At 57.2% G+C, this 17,368-nt stretch overlaps 1 protein-coding gene across 5 annotated transcripts in view; it reads left to right on the forward strand.

The window, feature by feature from the left end:
* NF2 (NF2, moesin-ezrin-radixin like (MERLIN) tumor suppressor) overlaps positions 1 to 17,368 on the forward strand; it is a 64,893-nt gene that overhangs the window by 43,901 nt on the left and 3,624 nt on the right. Inside the window, exons 10-16 of one of the 5 annotated variants that reach the window (XM_020907135.2) lie at positions 927 to 1,040; positions 3,579 to 3,701; positions 4,347 to 4,564; positions 5,086 to 5,191; positions 5,659 to 5,786; positions 7,839 to 8,011; positions 9,409 to 11,788. In XM_020907135.2, the coding sequence (XP_020762794.1) occupies positions 927 to 1,040; positions 3,579 to 3,701; positions 4,347 to 4,564; positions 5,086 to 5,191; positions 5,659 to 5,786; positions 7,839 to 8,011; positions 9,409 to 9,521 (975 nt within the window). In that variant the 3' untranslated portion in view covers positions 9,522 to 11,788. Of the gene's footprint in view, positions 1 to 926; positions 1,041 to 3,578; positions 3,702 to 4,346; positions 4,565 to 5,085; positions 5,192 to 5,658; positions 5,787 to 7,838; positions 8,012 to 9,408; positions 11,789 to 17,368 lie in introns of those variants that run through there. The other 4 variants (XM_020907134.2, XM_020907133.2, XM_020907132.2 and 1 more) reach the window with 4 other exon arrangements.

Here is a 17,368-nt window from a genome sequence, read left to right on the forward strand (position 1 = left end):
ACCCAAGTATTCTTGCCTGGAAAATCCCGTGGACAGAGGAGCCTGATGGGCTAAAGTCCATGGGGTCCCAAGAGCTGGACATGACTTAGCCATTAAACCACCACCAGCAAAGAGTCAAATCTACATTTTGTGATGAGGAACTTTTTTTTTTAAGTTATTTTTATTAAAGTATTTCATACGTATGAAAGGATAAGTATAATGTATGTATGAGGTATAAAGAATGACAGGAATAAACAACAACTTAGCCACCACCCAGCTTTGAGAAATACCACGCTCCCAGACTTCCCTGGTGGTCCAGTGGTTGGTTGAGACTCTGTGCTTTCACTGCAGGGGACATGGGTTCAATCTCTGGTTGGAGAAGCTCCACCTCCCATTCAGTCTGGCAGAACAAAAAAAAAAAGAAAGGAAATAGCACACTCCCATCACTGTGGGAACCCCCTCCCACACTGGCACCCTGCCAGCCCCCTGCTCCCCAAGGGTGACCAGCGTTCTCAGCTGTGTGCTAAGTATCCCCCCCAGATATTCAAGAACTTTTATTTCACGTATGTCTAAACAAGGACACTAGAAATTCTGTATGTTCTTGAAATGTATATATGTGCTGTCAACTGTATTCCTCTGTCACTTGCCTTTTTTACCCCCCCTTTTTTTTGGAGATTTATCTATGTTGATGCTTAAAAATGCAGTCCTGAGTGGCTGAGCGCGCACACGCTTCACTGCTGTATAGTATTCCATTCTGTATTGTATGAAACACACATGTAGTTTTTCCTCCACGCTCCTATCAGTAGACAGTGCTTTCTGCGCCTGGTGTGTGCCCACTGGTGCGTGCGGGCAGTCGCTGCCCGGGAGTTGAGAGCACGTCTTCGTGTAGCCCTGCACGCAGCCCGTGTCCACGGGTGTTCACGCGTCCCCTGCTTTCCTGGCCGCAGATTCTCCAGCTGTGTATTGGGAATCACGACCTGTTTATGAGGAGAAGGAAGGCCGACTCTTTGGAAGTCCAGCAGATGAAAGCCCAGGCCAGGGAGGAGAAGGCCAGAAAGCAGGTGAGCGGCGTCGGGTCTGCCGCTGCCGCCCCGCGGTGGCCTCGGCCGGGAGGCAAGGGGTGGCCGTCCTCTGATCATGAGAGTGCCTGTTCTCATTTTATCCCTGTTGGATCCTTCTGGCTGATGAATCAATGACGGTGGGATGTCAGCTCTGGAAATGAGGAATAAACTGTAGCGGTGTATCTCAAAGACATGTCCCTGGTTATTTCTCCAGTGAAGTGAGTGAAGCGTGGTCAGTGCAGGTTCGGGCAGAGATAGCCAAACCCACACGTATCCATCCGTCCGTCTTTCTACCCATCCGTCTACCCATCCATCCATCCGTCTCTGGTCTGTGCCGCTAAGCTTCCGTTCTTTCTGCCTGCCCGTCTCCTGTGCCCAGCCTTTTTCTTTTCTAATTAGCTGGTGATGGAAGACAGGGCGCACCCAGCAGCCTGCTGATGGAATGCTAATTAGACCCCGGCCGCACTTCCCTGCTGCAGGTCAGGCCGGGCGTCGCAGCGGCCACAGTGGGAGGTGCCGGGAGCCTCTGTTATCATCAGCCCGGACCATCCACATCATTGTTTTCCACTCATAGACCTTTCCGACTCACCGAAACCCACACAGCTTATCTGAACCTTGCTGCTGCAAATGTCAGCCATGGTTGTGGATGTACTACCAGACAGAGGAGCAGCAGCTGCAATCAGCTGCCCTCGGACTTGCAGGCTTGGAGGCGTGATGCTTAGTCTGTGCGCAGCTCTCTGCCTCGGGTCCTCCGGCGAGGCTGGCTCCCGGCCCCGGGATTTAGGACGAAACGCCCAGTTGGATCCATTGTGCTCTCGGCTCTCCATCTCTTTGCTCTCTTGAGACATAAGGCCACAGACATACTCACTGGGATGCTTTGTGTGTGTGTGTGTGCGCGCGCATGCGCGCGCGAGGTCGGGGGAGCGGGGCAGTGGAATGGGTTTTGTTGGACAAAGAAATGCCCATGGGCCAGTGCAGGGTCATAGAGGCAACTTCAAAAAGAGCCCTCTCTGTCCTCCTTATCAGCAGAGCAGAGCTTAGAAGCAAGAGGTGTGAATAGGGCAAGGAAGCGTGTAAGCCTCCAGGCTGTGCAGAGAGTAACGTGAACACACTCCTGACCCACGCTGTCGGGAGGACGGCAGACACGTTCCTGACATCTGGCCACCGCAGGTCAGGTGCTCCGTGGCCCAGCAGGACAGCCGTTGACCTTGGTGTCAGATATGGGACTTAGTCTGAGACCCTGGTGAATGACTTCACCTGCCAGGCCTCCATTTTCTCATCTGTCAAGTGGAGCTGAGGATATGTCCTTCTATGTCTCAGATCAAAGGACTTGCTGTACCTGTGGGTCTTTGTGGCCGAAACCGCTTTGCAAACGGGGGCATCCCTTATGATTGGGGCGGAGGTCTCAGGGAAGGTGCAGTGCTGGGAGCAGAAGGAGTAATAGGCATTTTTCAAGCAGATGATGGGGATCTAGTCATCCACGTAATGGAAATCTAACACGGTGGAAATCGAGAACAAATTGGCCAAGCTTTTCATTGACCTGGAAGAGGAAAATTGGAGAAGAATTTACAGGATTTTATTGCTTGTCTTTGCATTATTCCTTCGATGCCCAATGCCATTTTTTTTTTTTTTTTTTGGCTTAGTATTTAGAAAAAGCAGCAGTCTTAGAAATCTTGAGTTGGGGAAAAGATTAGAGCAAGAAATAAGTCATTAGATGTGCTTTAATTATTTAAGGAAGAAAATAGTGCAGTGGTCACTTCTGGCTCCTGCTTTCTGAACTCAGCTAGGGCCCTAAGATCAGAGAGTAGCACTTGTCCTCTGCTTGTTCCCCTTATTAAGCTCGGCATGTGGCCCAATTAACTCAGCGATCCAGAAGGCCAGGGAGGCGGCGGTGGTGGCTCAGCGCTGGTGCCACGGGGAGCGGGCCCCGTCCCCTCCCGGCTCCCTCCTGTCGCAGGCCTGGCTCGGGAGTTGCCTCCGCGGGAGGCTGTGGGGTCTGTACCTCGGCTGCTGCCCCCTCCCCTGTGAAGTACAGCGTGCGAGCTGTTGATGCATCACACGGCCGACTTCATCCCCGAGGGTCAGAGGCGAGAGCGGAGCCGTTGCTGATGAGACTAGAGGGTGGGAGGGTCCGTGGGTGCAGGGGAGCACGCAGTCTGTCTCTGCAGCCGCCCCTTGGGAGGAGGAGCCTGCATTGAGTCCTTTGAGCTGCAGGGCAGGGCCCCCGGGGTCTCCCTGCACAGGGGCTGCGTTGGCCAGGTAGCTGCTTCTGCACCCGCCGTGCACGAACGCACCTGTCCATCCCAGTGGAGGCTGGCTCGGCGTTCCGCTGTTTGTTCATTTACTGCTCAATGATTTTTCAAGGAGCACGGCTTGCCACTCGACAAGCTGTTTCAGAAGGATGGAGGGTGGTGGGCGAGGGCAGTCACGCTGGGTCCCTAAAGTGCCGGGAGGAAACGGGGTCCTCAGAGGGAGACCCTGGCACTGGGCGTCCGCAGGTCACGGGCCCCGGTGACCAGTGGCCGCTCCTCCCCCCAGATGGAGCGGCAGCGCCTCGCACGGGAGAAGCAGATGCGGGAGGAGGCTGAACGCACACGGGACGAGCTGGAGAGGCGGCTGCTGCAGATGAAGGAAGAGGCAACAATGGCCAACGAAGCCCTGGTGACGTCCGCGGGGCTGGGTCCCGGGAGCCTCTCGGACCCCCTCAGGCTCGGGGTTAGGCCCCAAAGACCATGGAGTAGCCACACTGGCTTTGACGTTTCGGCTTAAAAAAAAAAACATTGTCTTTCTTTCCACCTGTGTTTCCAGGAGCAGATTTATGCTGAGTTCAGCCTCCCAGGGCAGGCAAACTCCACTCACTGTGGGTCACCTTTCCCCGGGGGCGTCTCATCGGGCCATGTGGTCCCCTGGTGGGAGCCGTCCTGTCCGCTGAGGGCTGGTTGGCCACGTCCCTGGCCTCTGCCCGCTGGAGTCCCCCATTTGTGACAATCACATTCGTTTCCACACTGTGACTTGTCCCATGAAGGCACAGTCGCCCTGCTTTTGAACCACTTGTTTAAAGAAAGAGAAGGACAGAGTTAAGTTGGTTTTCTCCCTCATAAAATGTAGCCTCAGTTCAAATGGGCCCCCACAGACGGACCCCCTAAAGGGCCTTCTCAGCAGTTGAAGGGTGTGGCTTGGGGACCGGCAGGGCCCCAGGGCATCCACGACGCTGGTTCTTGCTGACCTGGGCATCTGAGGCCTGAGCAGGGCGGGAGAACAGGAATGGGACCCCGCATTCCCGCTGAACCGCGCTCCTCTCTGCAGATGCGGTCGGAGGAGACGGCCGACCTGTTGGCCGAAAAGGCCCAGATCACGGAGGAGGAGGCGAAGCTCCTGGCCCAGAAGGCGGCGGAGGCCGAGCAGGAGATGCAGCGCGTCAAGGCCACGGCCATCCGGACGGAGGAGGAGAAGCGCCTGATGGAGCAGAAGGTGCTAGAGGCCGAGGTGCTGGCGCTGAAGATGGCCGAGGAGTCGGAGAGGAGGTGAGCAGGTCCTCCCGGGTCGGCCAGAGGCTCCTTCCCGCACAGGCCAGAGGGGCTGGAGCCGGGCGGGCACAGCGATGCAGTTCTCTGGTTCCGTGGACCGCAGTCCAGCCATGCCTTTGCGCTGAGCCCCTGTCCCTCGGATGGCTGTGTTTGCAGGAACACCACCGAGCTTGTCCACAGGCTGCTCTTAGCTGAGACATGAGACTTTTCTTACATTTACACAATACACTTCTTTTCCCTTCTTTTGAGGGGCGCGTGGGAGACAGCAGTATCCACCATGCCCTACGTGGGGAGCAGGGCTGGGCAGGCCGCCCCGGCTCACGGCCAGGTCCAAAGATGGGACTGCGGCCTGTGCTCTGCAAAGACGATGCGAGGCTCCGGGTTGTCCTTGTCCCGCAGCCGTCAGATGAACACTGGCTCATTCCTAGTCTGAACTTCCTGGGGGGGTTCCGCTTTCGTGTACCTCCACCTGCCTCCTATGTCTTCTGTGGAGCCGACGGCCCCTCCTCTCCTTGCAGGGCCAAGGAGGCCGATCAGCTAAAGCAGGACCTGCAGGAGGCTCGCGAGGCAGAGCGAAGAGCCAAGCAGAAGCTGCTGGAAATCACCACCAAGCCCACGTACCCGGTGAGCCGGGGGCTGCCCGCCACCCTGCTTCTAGCCTCATAGGCTCCCTGCCCTCCCAGCCCTCAGGTTCCCTGGCGGTGCCCTCGGGGCAACTGTTAAGCAAATGCACGGCAGAGCGAGCAGTGCAGAACGTTCTAGGGCCTTGAACGTGAGACGGGGTGTAGGGAGGCAACATGGTTTAAGCAGAGGAGCAGAGCAGGAAGTACAAAAGTGTGGTCTGAAAGAGCAGTAGACAATACCGTTTGCAGCCTTGTAGGGCAGGCGGTGGAAGAGTTCTGTTGGGTCCGTATTTCAGGTGACCCTCTGATTTGGGAGGAGAAAGTCGTCCAATCTCGTTGCCTCGCCTCCATCCGCTTTAGGGGTGGGCGCGCTGGGCCCAGGGCCTCTGGAGGGTCAGCAGGTGGCACAGCGGTGCCCTCCGTTCTTGGGGAACCAACCCTCCTGATGATCAGGTTTCTCCTTCACAGCCCATGAACCCACTCCCAGCACCGCTGCCCCCCGACATGGCAAGCTTCAACCTCATCGGCGACAGCCTGTCTTTTGACTTCAAGGACACCGACATGAAGCGCCTTTCCATGGAGATAGAGAAAGAGAAGTACGTAGTCCCTGGCCTCCCCGGGGCCCAGCGAGCAGCCTGTCCCTAACCCCGTGACGGCTTGCCCTGTCCTTGCCCGCCGGCCACTCGCAGCACTCTTGCCTGTCTCTCCTGACTGCTCCCACTTCTGGGGGCGTCCCTGGCGGCTCAGACGGCAGAGAATCCACCTGCGATGCAGGACACCTGGGTTCGATCCCTGGGTCGGGAAGATCCCCTGGAGAGGGAAATGGCAACCCACTCCAGTATTCTTGCCTGGAGAATCCCACGGACAGAGGAGCCTGGTGGGCTACAGTCCATGGAGTCGCAAAGAGTCGGACACGACTGAGCGACTAACACTCTTCACAGTTGCCCACTGGAAGAGGAGCTTCCTGATTGGAAATGAAGGGCGATAGACCAGCTCTCAGACTTCCAGGATAAAAATGACACCTGATGGGTGACCCAGAGTTTACCGTGGCTTCAGAGCTCACCCACAGCCTAGGACTGGTTGTTGGGGGTCTCCAAGCCAGTCACACCCTGTTCAAGAGGTGGTCGTGCTCTGGCCTGGTGGTGGAACATGTGTCCTAGTTGTGTTCTCCGGCGGCTGAGCTCAGCCCACCCTGAGCTGGCCTCCTCGTTTCCTTCATGGTCGGGGGACGTGGCCCTGAGGTGGAAGGGAGCACCACCCCCCCACAAAGGACATCTAACCGGGGTCCCCCGCTCTGAGCCACAGGTACATCAGCCAGTCGTGCCACCCCGGCCAGGGGACTGTCACGCCAGCCACCTGGCGTGGGGCGCCTGGTGACACGGTTCTTTAGCTTTCATTTCATTTCATCGCCACCAGCTGACTTCAGAGGCAGGCCTAGTGTTCCCGTTATCAACAGGAGCCCAGACTTAGAGCGCCTAGGAACTCACCCAGCACTGCACTGTGGTTGAGGGAGAGACCGGGGGTTCAGCCCCTCGCCCACCTGACTCTGTAGGGCAAGCGCCTTCACCATGCTCGGTGTCCTCAGGGCAGCCCCAGGCCGGGCAGTGTGTCCTGACGACAGAGAGCCCCAGCGTCTCTGACTGGTGCCCACGGCGTGAGTTCCCTTCCCCCTTCCCTGCATGCTAGGCATGTTCAGCGTTACCTAGTAGTGATTGGGGTGAGCTGCGTCCTGTCCGTTCCCTGCTCTTTTACAGTTTATGTTTCCTTCCTCAGTCCCCATGAGCATCTGGGCAGAGTCCCTAACCAGCCATGGGAATCCCTGCAGAATGTCCCCTTGGGTCTGGGAGGACCTAGTCTGCTTGGCCGTGCCCAGGCGGTCAGGCACCCTGAGACTGGCTTCCCTCACAGATACAGCGTGTCTGCCTGCAGATGGTGGCGGGCGTCTTTCTCTTCCTGGTGTTGGCTGCGTGAGCGTCTGTCATCATTAAGAGATCATGTCCCAGAGCAAGTAGGGATGAGGGCCACAGCCTGTCGGAGAGGTCCACTAGAATGGAGTCCCTTCTCCAAGAAGGGTGTGACTTCCCTGGTGGCTAGACAGTAAAGTGTCTGCCTGCAATGCAGGAGACCCAGATCCAATCCCTGGGTCTGGAATGTCACCTGGAGAAGAAAAAGGCAACCCACTCCAGTATTCTTGCCTGGAAAATCCCATGGACAGAGGAGCCTGGTAGGTTACAGTCCATGGGGTCACAAAGAGTCAGACGTGACTGTGCAACTTTTGTTTTGAGACGAGGACATTGTTCTGGGTTCTGGGAGGCTAGCTTCTCGTGTTGATTCTTGGACAGAACTTAAAAACTCTCCATTAGCTGCGACTACCGGTAGGACAGCTTACTGAGGCTCTCCTCCGCTCCCTTGTGCTTAATCCTGACCTGGGCTCTGTGATTGTCATCCCTACTTCACGGAGGAAACGGATGCGGAGCAGTTAAGGGAGCGGCCCAAGTCCCCCCGGCCCGTGAGCAGCCGAACAGAGACCTGAACCCCCCAGCTCAGGCTCCGGGTCCCCGGGCCGAGCCGCCCGTGGGTCTGCGGCCTCTGGCACGGCGGGTCTCGCCCTTTGCCAGCCCCGTGGCACGCTGTCCTCTCGCCGGCAGAGTGGAGTACATGGAGAAGAGCAAGCACCTGCAGGAGCAGCTGAACGAGCTCAAGACCGAGATCGAGGCCCTGAGACTCAAGGAGCGGGAGACGGCCCTGGACGTGCTGCACAGCGAGAACGCCGACCGGGGCGGCGGCGGCAGCAAGCAGAACACCATCAGAAAGGTACCGGGCCTGTCCGGCCGCTCGGACGGCCGCTCGCCAAGCGCGGGGTCGGCGTGCGGCTCCCTCGGCAGCCGAGTCGTCACGCTGGTGTCGTGTTTTTTTTTTAACATGACTTAGTTGAGGGAATTTTTTTTTTGACTCACGCCGGGAAGGGAAGTTAATCTGCCGATGACTGTGAACCCATCGGCTTGATGGAAGGGGGAGCTTGTGTTAAGAGCTCTGATGAAATGAATCATGGTTACCGGACGGGTTTTGATCCATCATTTAGCAGTAAAGCAATTCTGTCTTTCAAGCCGAGGGGAGATCTGCCCAGGGAGCTGCCTTACTTAATGAGAAAGCAAAATGAAAGGGAGGCTGTTGAGACTGGCCTCTCCCTCTCAGCTTTTTGCGTGTCTAAGCGGCATAGGACTGTAAAATTCCATTCTTGATTCAAAACCAAATTCTGAATGTTAAGCTTTCGTCCAGACTTGAAAGGAAATGTCTGGAAGAACCTTAATGTTTTAAAAGATGAGACTTCCCATTTATGGGGCTAACAAGTTTCATGTCTTTTTCTCCATGGATGTTTTGAGCTTTCAGCCTTTGGGAGGAAGTTAAGTCCCATACTGTCAGCCCAAGAATATACTTGTCTTCCGTTGGGCAGAGCAGAAAGGTCTTCTCGCACCAGGTGATGTCAGCTCCTGACACTTTCCCTAGAACCAGGAACACCTGTCTCACGGGGGGTCAGTACAAGTTTCTGCAGTGAGCTTAGATGGTGATAGATGTGTTTAATTTTGTACCCTTTACCCGAGTCTTTAAAATTAGTCTCCCAGTTGGAGGGCCGTTTTCAGTGCTTAAGTATCTGAAAACCCTAAGAGATGTGTCTACCTGCCATCACTGAGGGGGCAGTCGGGAGTCCTGAATCCTTCCTCCTGACTCCAGTTACCATTGACTCCGAGTAGAGAATTCCTTTTAATAGCGTGACCTGGAAGAATAGACCTCTCCACCCATGTTCCTCTTTCCCCCAGCTTCTGTAACGTAACGGGTTTCCCTCCTAGACCTACGTCTGAAACGCTGAGCAGAAAGAGAAGCTAGAGCGAGGCCTCAGCCTGTGGGCAGAGAGGAGGAAGGACCAGCTGGCCAGGGAGCCGGCGGGGCCTCCAAGAAGCTGCCTTGGACCCCTCTGCACTCTATTCTCTCTCCCCCCGCCCCAGGCACAGGCTGTGTGTAGCTGCCCCATAGCCCCCGGGGTGCTGAAAGCTGTAGAGATCCCCGTTTCCAAGCCGTAAAGAACAAACAGGTGAAGTCACCAGTCACAGTTTCAGGCCCGGTCTGAAAGCATTTTGCGAATGGCACGATGACACGTGACATTGTTGATATCACAGGGTATGTTTTCTGTTTTTCTTCATTTTTATCTTGCTGGTTTAGCCTCAAGCCCAAGGCAGAAGACCTATCTGCATTTGAGCCCTCACAGTAGGTTATGCCCAGGTACTCTGTATGTGGTGATGGGACCGCCCTCTGTGGTACTAACCCCTGCATGAGCTTGCCTGTCTGTGTCCCCGGGGCCGCGCCCAGCCCTCCTGGGGGGGCAGGCGGCACCTGGGGCCTGGCCGCAGCATGCTTGAGTCTGAGAGCAGGCGTCCCCTGTGGGGCCAGGCCGACCTCCAGGGCCCCGGGGGCCGCCTCGCTCAGAAGAGCATGTCCCGGGGCTGTCGGACCAGCCGTCCGTCCTTCCTTCACGTGTGTTGTTGGGCTGGGGAAGGCCATGGCTTCTTGTCCGGTCAGGTGTGTCTCCAGTCCTTCGTCTTGGTGGCGTCCCCCTCCGATAAATAACCCTAGCATGGGAAAGGGGTCTGTTTGGGTGTCTTTTTAACTCGAGATCATGACCTTTCATGTGGTGACAGCCTCTGAAGACCTGTCCACAGTCACACCTGGCAGCTTCTGGTCATGGGACCGGGGTTGGGTGGGGAGAGCCGCCCCTCCCGACCCCCACCTTCTGTCCACATCTGTTCTTTTCAAGTAAAGCAAACCGCTAGCACAGGGGTCTGAGCTGTGGTCAGGCTCAGCGGACCATCTGTCCACCAGCGAGCCCGCTGATGGCCACCTCTGCGGGAACTCCCTTCGGGACAGCGCAGTCCTGGCTGATGGGCGGTCAGCGCTCGCCAAGTGAATTAATTGAATGATTGCTGCTTTCCTTCTGCGACAGTTCATTATTCTCCCCACGGGCCTAGGCAGTGGAGAGAATTTATTACATACAATAATAAAATAACATTCTCCCCCTGCTCCTCACCCGAACCCTGGCAGCCCCACGCCAGTGAGCCCACCGACACCCGCCGGTCACATGTGGACCTACTCTTTGGTGTCCTCACCGTGGTTTCTGCTCCCAGAATAAAACAAGCCCATTGGAAGCTTTGTATCAAAAAGTGCGATCTGGCACAGGATAGATCCTATTTGTGGTTGCCATCCAAGCGAGAGAGGTTAGCTATTAAAGTCCCAGATGGATCTCATTATAAGATGGATTCGATCTGTCAGTGGTTCCAGGAACCCCTGGCGTGAACCACAATTTGTGTGTGACACTTTTATTTAGCGGGCTCCTGTTTTCTCGAGCTTTCATGCCACATGCTGGCATTGAACACCCCGTCACCATGCGGTGCATGCTCTGTGCCGGGCAGGAGTGAGAAGCCTGAGATGAGTGGGCCGGGTGGCACATCGCCCAGGGCGGACCCACTATAGCTTCCTGGGCTCCGTGGCGAGCACAGGGGCACACAGAAAGCCCATTTTTTGTTTCCGTCTGTGCTGTCAGATTCTGTCTGTGACCGTACTCTTCCACCTTGGGATGATTTCATCTCTCTTCTTTCTGTAATGATTCAGAACGTTTCAATTCTTCAGGGGCCCGGTTCTGACCGTCAGTCCTCACTGAGCTGTGATTACAGATAAATGAGGTTTGATTTGTGCTGCAAACGTGTACTGCTCCTAGGACATGCACGGACGCCGCCTTTTTTTTTTTTTTTAATGTCTTGATGTGAACTTGTTTTCAAAGTAGGCTGGCTGCAAGCTCCAGTTAACCCAGAATTCAGATTAATTGAGGGTTAATAAAATGGAGTTGGCTCTCAACACAGCTGGACTTGATTTCAGCATCACAGATCAAGCATTGGTAGCTTTTGCTACGTATGAAGTTGGAGGGGAGGCACATTCTGGATCTTGGTGGTTCCAGCAGCCAAGTAACCAAGCCTGCCAGCCAGCCACCTGCTATGCCAGGGTGGCTCTGGCCTTGTGCCTGGGCTGAGGTGCCTGGGCCAGAGAGAGCCGAGATGACGAGAAAGACCACCGCAGGCTCTGAGATGTGGGCACCCAGACTGTCAAGGGCACGGCTCCACCTAGAAAGTCCAGGGTGAGAAATGCAGATCGGTGGTGAACCGAAGAGTTTCCATTGTCCTGAGACTTGTCATTAATCTTGCTTCAAACCAGCCTGCGTTGATTTTGTTTCATTTTTTGTGTCTTCTGATCCCAGATTCCTTCGAGGAAAGACTGGTTCCCCTCCGTCTGGCCATCCGGGCGTGTTCCTCCCCCTTTGCTCTCTGGCCGCCCCTCGAGGCCTGTGTCTGACCCGCCTCAGCAGGACCCTCCGGGGCTGGTGACACTTAAGCTAAATCCCAAGGGTTTACCCGGGGCAGGGGTTACCATGCTCCTGTGGCAATGCCGAGAGGCAGTGCAGCCTGCCTCACCTTCCTCCATAATTCTTACCTTCTGCTAAGGGTCAGTGTCCTCACCTATAAAAGGGGAATAAAACAGTTCACGCCCCTCAGGATTCTTATGAGGATTCAGTGAGTTCCCTCTGGGCTTCCCAACTGGTGAAGCGGTAAAGAATCCACCTGCTGACGCAGGAGACGCACACACACGGGAGACACATGTTCGACCCCTGAGTTGGGAAGATCCCCTGGAGGAGGAAATGGCAACCCACTCCAGTATTCTTGCCTGGGAGAGCCCATGGACAGAGGAGCCTGGCAGGCTACAGTCCACGGGGTCGCAAAGAGTCAGGCACGACTGAGCACAGCACAGCAAGGAGTTCCGTTTAAAAACTCAGCGAGGGGTTGAACTTATGTAAAGAAACAAACCTGCTTGGGCGTCTGGCCTGGGAGGTGCCACACTTCCGTGCACAGCTCGAAACATGCGTGTCCAGTGGTGTTTCAGTTTCCATGTGTTTGGAGGTAAAAGCTTTTAAAAAGGCAGAATGAACCACACTGATGGTGCTGTGTGATCTGGATTCGCAAGGGTGTATTTTTCTGCTGCCACTGATCTTCGCTGCACATTTCCATCTTCTCCCGATCGATAAGCAGCACAGCTGGATTGACATTTGCATCCGAGTCTGAGCGGCACTAGAGATCAAAGGCTGCCCTTGGGGACGTAGACCCAAGGCATTCTCGGGGTGGCGGGGGGTGGAGGTGGGGGGGAGAGACAGCGGCATGCATTCCTGGCCTCTGAGTCTTCTGAGCAAGGGCGTGGGGTCTGGCAGTGAAGCTGGGGGAGGGGGAAATGGTGTCTGGGACTTGAGCCTCTTGCCTTCAGAGCCACCGTGCCGATGAGGTGCGCGGTGGCCGGGTGCGATTTCGCTGCACAACGCACTGTGGGGCTGACAGCGCGGTCGCAACCTTCACCCCCACCCCTTCTCAAGGGACGCTGTCGTTCTGGGCTGGTCTGAGCGCCAGCAAGCTTGTCCTCGTGTTTCGTGCCCATGCTCTCTGAAGAAGCACAGGATCTCAGAGGCAATCGACAGATGAGAACTCCTGGAGGTCAGAGAGCTTAGAAAGCTCATTTCCTTTGTAAATGGTGCGAACCACAGAAGCCCTGCCCTGGTTTCTGCTGGTGGGGAGGGCGGCAGTGAGGAGCCTCGACGCGTCTCTGAAGCCCCGCCGCCGCGCTCGGATCAGGAAGACATAAAAGACCAGTGACATCTTCAATTTGCGGGGACTCCGTCTGGAGCTGCAGGGCTCGGAGTCAAGTAGAACACTTACACCAGCGGGGATGCGATGAACCCAGGGCGAGGGTGGACTCGCGTGAGAGGCGTCCCTCCTGGTTAGAGCCACCGGCCCGGCCTCCCTCCTGAGTGGCCGTCAGCATTGCCTGCCGGGACCCTCAGAGGCTGTGCTGCAGGTGTGGTTGGCACGCTTAGCGCCCCCAGACCCAGCTCAGGGACCCACTTGGCTCAGCCTCTTTGCCAAAATACAGCGATCCAGCCCCTCCCTTGGGTGGGTGGGCTTTACCTGGGTAAGCCCGTTCCCTGTGGGAGGTGTCGGAGGAGCCTACAAAGCCTGCCTTGCCCTCCCAGGATATCTTGCCCCAGTTTGGAAGTGCCCCAGGGCACCAGCGGGCCTTATTTGATGTTTGAGTCAAACATCTCATCTGGTCCCTCCGCACGGACCCTACATCTCCATCGCTCCCCTCCAGCACCTGATTCGTCACCACGACCTTGGGAGGGGCGAGTCCGGCTGTAAACTCATTCTGCGGGCACCGGGTTCCGTTCTGATGATCCCCGCCGTGATTTCCCTTCTGATGTTGGCGATTTGAAAAGACATGGGGCTGTCTGCACCGTTTCCCCCAGCTGCTCGTGCCGAGCGCCCTGTGGCCGTCCGTCAGCCGCCCCCTGCCCAGTGAGGCGAAGCGGGACGATTAGTCCATTTTCCAGGTGGAGGAGCCGAGTATCACCTGGGCAGCTGGAGATGCCGGCAGACACCGGTTTCCAGGCGCTGTTCAGCCTAAAAGATGGATCAACCAAAGGCACCCTCTGGGTTTTCCCAGGCAGATTTCTCCCAGGAGCAGATAAAGTAGCTGATGCCCAAACTGGATTTGTTCATGGCGGTGGACGCGGCTGCTCGTGCCACCTCCGTTTCGGGATAAGCCAGTGGACAAGCTCTCTGCCCCTGTGCACATCACCAGATGGCTTTCGGGTGCAAGCTGTCAGCTAGCAAGACAGAATCGCTTAATCCGGCCAGTTCCCAGCCACCGTCCCCCTCCGCCAGCCCTGCCCCCTTCGGCTTCTCTTCCGGAAAGGGAACGTTGATCACACCCCAAACCAGAGATTATGTTGGAATTCACCGCTGCTTCTGGATTTGGCGTTCACCTTCCTGCTCCCAGTGGTGGAGAAGCCGCCGGTCCTTTTGTATCTGTGCTGCCCCCGCCACCCCCGCCCCCACCGGCTCCTCTGTTCTTAATATGTAGTGGCGGGAGAGGAAGTGTAACATGATTGTAGGGCTTGCATTTCAACTTCCCCTGCTTTTTTTATGGGAAGAGCAGGCTCTCAGCCGCTGGAGTTCTTAGGTTAGTGTCTGAAAGAGGTTCAGCCTTGTGGGTCTCCTTGTCTGAAATAAGACTCTCCCCCGCACCCCCGCCGCATTTCTCTCACCCCCCAGGGATGAGTGGATTGAGGCAAGGCCCCCAGAGACTAGTTGGAGGACTCCCGGCTCCCTGATTAGTTTCGTTCTCCCAGCTTAATTGTAGAGCTTCTCGCTGTCTGTCACTGATCGCCCAAGTGGCTCTGTGTCCTGCCCACCCCCACCCCCCGACGCCACCCCCTTTTCTTTAGGAACCAGGTTATCACAATACAGCCTTGTGAATCAATTTTCTCTATGCGCTGATGAAAGTGTAATTCATCCTTAATCAGGCAGCCTTGCTGCTGCAGGCCCCGTGCCGGAATACATCTAGTTCTTCTCCCTTCACTTCGCTGTGTCCTGCCCCACCCCTCCTCCCCAAAAGGGCTTTCAGAGGAGAGTCGGGGAGGAGGGAGCTGGCAGCCAGCAGGCTGGGGGGGCTGTGTTGCTCCAGCCGGGGGCACTCAGGGGAATGAATGCGGCTGGAGGAGCCCGGGAGCTGGAAGCCTTCCCTGCAGGGCGGGGTGGGGGCCCCCCTGTGAGCCGAGCGGTGCCCCTCTCTCGGTGCCTCCGGGCTTGCTGTCTCTAGGCCCCCCGGGGCCCTCTCTCAGGAGCAGGCAGCGGCAGGTGCTTGTGCGTCTCTGTGGGCTGCCTGAAGTCCTCGGCGGTGAGCTGGAGGCCCCTGAGTCTGCCTTTTCTACGCGTGCCCGAGTCCGGGAGAGGCGGCTGGCTACCAGGTGCCTCCGAGGGCCAGGGCCGGCACAGATGCAGCTCCCGAATCCGAACTCGTCTATTAGCTGCCGGGTGACCCCACCCAGGTGACCCCCCACCCCGTCCTGCCCTGGCCCGCCCAGTGGCGGTCACAGACGACAGGCAATGCCATGCGGAGGTGGGCGGGAGGGGGAGGCGACTCTGCCGGGCTTGTGGGTCAAGGCTGGGCAGGAAGAAGGGGCCAGGCCACAGGTGGACCAGACGCGCTGCCCCCTGCCCACACAAACACCCCAAAGATAAAAACCACATCCAGCTCTACAGCGGCGGAGAAGAGGAAGTTTGTCTGCTTGGAATGGAGCTTGGATTGGTGACAGACTTGAACAGCCTGTTCAGTCGAGAGAGAACTTAATTCCTCCTGTATTATTCACACGGCTGATCTGAATCAGGTATTAGGAGACAGCCGGAAGAGAGGAGCGGTCAGCCCTGAGCCCGATGAGGAGACGTTCATGGTCTTCTGTCATCCTCGGGGTGCCGGCGAGCGGACCAGCTGAGGCCGCACATCCTCAGAAGGCTTCAGAGAAGGTGGAGTGGACCCTGTGGGTCCTGGATGAGGCAGCCTGTGTATGTGAGGCCCCACTCGTCTGTCCACGTCCCCAGGCCTTTCTGCTCCTCCATCTACTGAAATGGGGGGTCCTCTCCCAGCCCCAGTCCTGCAGGCGCTGAGCCCCCCCCCCCCCCAGCAGTCCGTCTGGGGGTGATGATACATGTTGCTGGGTCACCACGAGCTTCGGCTCTCCCGTGCAACACGGCAGGATGCAAGGCCTCGGGCGGATCATCTCCTGTGTGGTCCCTTGCCTGCTGTGCGGAAAGCCAGGAAGATGGATGCAACACTGAGTGGCTTGTACACTTTGGAGGGTGAGAAGGTGGCCAGAATCCCGGCCTCTGTGACCTCATCTCCAGGATTCTACGGAGACGACCACAGGGGCAGTTCACTCCACGAAGGGCCAACTCTATACCATTTCCACTAGGGCTTCTCCTCTTTCCTTAGGAATGCATCGTCCTGAGGTTGCACGGCCAGTGTGACAATCAGGGAGCTTTCTAGAAAGAGCTGGCAGTCAGGGATCCCACAGGTGAAGGGAGTGATCTCAAGCCCAGGGGCCGGGAGCGTGGCTGGCAGACCCCCTAAGGGAAGGAAAGAAGCCCAGGCATCTCCCTGCAGACCCTCCCCCTGCCGGCCTCCCCACCCTGCTCTCTAGCACGATCACGATCACGGAGTGATGATTGAGATGAAGGATGCTGCTGAGTTGGGGCAGGCGGGGGCTGCTGTGGCCACCAGGAGGGGTCCAGCCACTCGTGCGGGATTTTTCTCTGATGACGGGCTTCCGGTGGGAATTGGGACCGCCATGGCTTCCCTGGTGGCTCAGGCGGTAAAGAATCTTCGCTGCAATGTGGAAGACCTGGGTTCCGTCCCTGGTTGGGGAAGATCCTGGAGAAGGAAATGGCAACCCACTCCGGTATTCTTGCCTGGGAAATCCCACGGACAGAGGAGCCTGGTGGGCTGCAGTCCATGGGGTCACAAAGAGCATCTGAGCAACTAACACAGGATTTACATTTACACGAACTGTGCAGAAAGAGGGAGCGATGGGGGCAGGTCTGTCTGTGGGCCAGGGCCGGAATCCCAGGGCCCTTGGTGTCAGCAGCCACATCAGCCACCTCTGTCTGGCGGCCCCACCCATCTGTCCAGCAGCCCTGAGACCACAGTACTGTCTTCTTGCTGAAGCCGTGCATCCACGGTGCCTCCCTGCTTCCGCACGGCCAGGGCGTTGGGTCTGTCCTTGCACCTCTCCTTGGACTGGGGCTCAACTGCTGCTCTTGCGAGATAAGAGGTCAGTGTGGGCTGGGGTCCAGGGATGCGTGCTGCCCACCCAAAGAGGGCTTCGCCTCCTGGCAAGCTCACGTTGGAGTGAGTAGCTGGAGTCTGGTGCTGGCACCTCGAGGGGACATCCGGCACACAGCTCGCGTAGACAATCCAGGAATTCTTGGCGCCACCGTCATACAAACGGGCAGAAGGCTCTCGGAGACCCACACAGGCCGGGCTCCCCGCCCGGGGAAGTGGCCAGGCCCCCCTCCTCGGGGGCATCTGTTCGCCCCGCCTCAGCAGCCATGAGCCTCCCCTCTTCACCTGCACCCCTTCTAACCTGTGCTGTGCCCTGCTCCCTGATCCCTGGAAGGCCAGGAGCCAGAGCTGGGGGAGGAGGGGCGTGATCTCTTAGTATCACTAGCCATAGCGTGTCATCGGGCACTTCTGATCA

Source organism: Odocoileus virginianus, chromosome 12 (genome assembly GCF_023699985.2).
Source record: "Odocoileus virginianus isolate 20LAN1187 ecotype Illinois chromosome 12, Ovbor_1.2, whole genome shotgun sequence".
NCBI classification, from domain to species: Eukaryota; Metazoa; Chordata; class Mammalia; order Artiodactyla; family Cervidae; genus Odocoileus; species Odocoileus virginianus.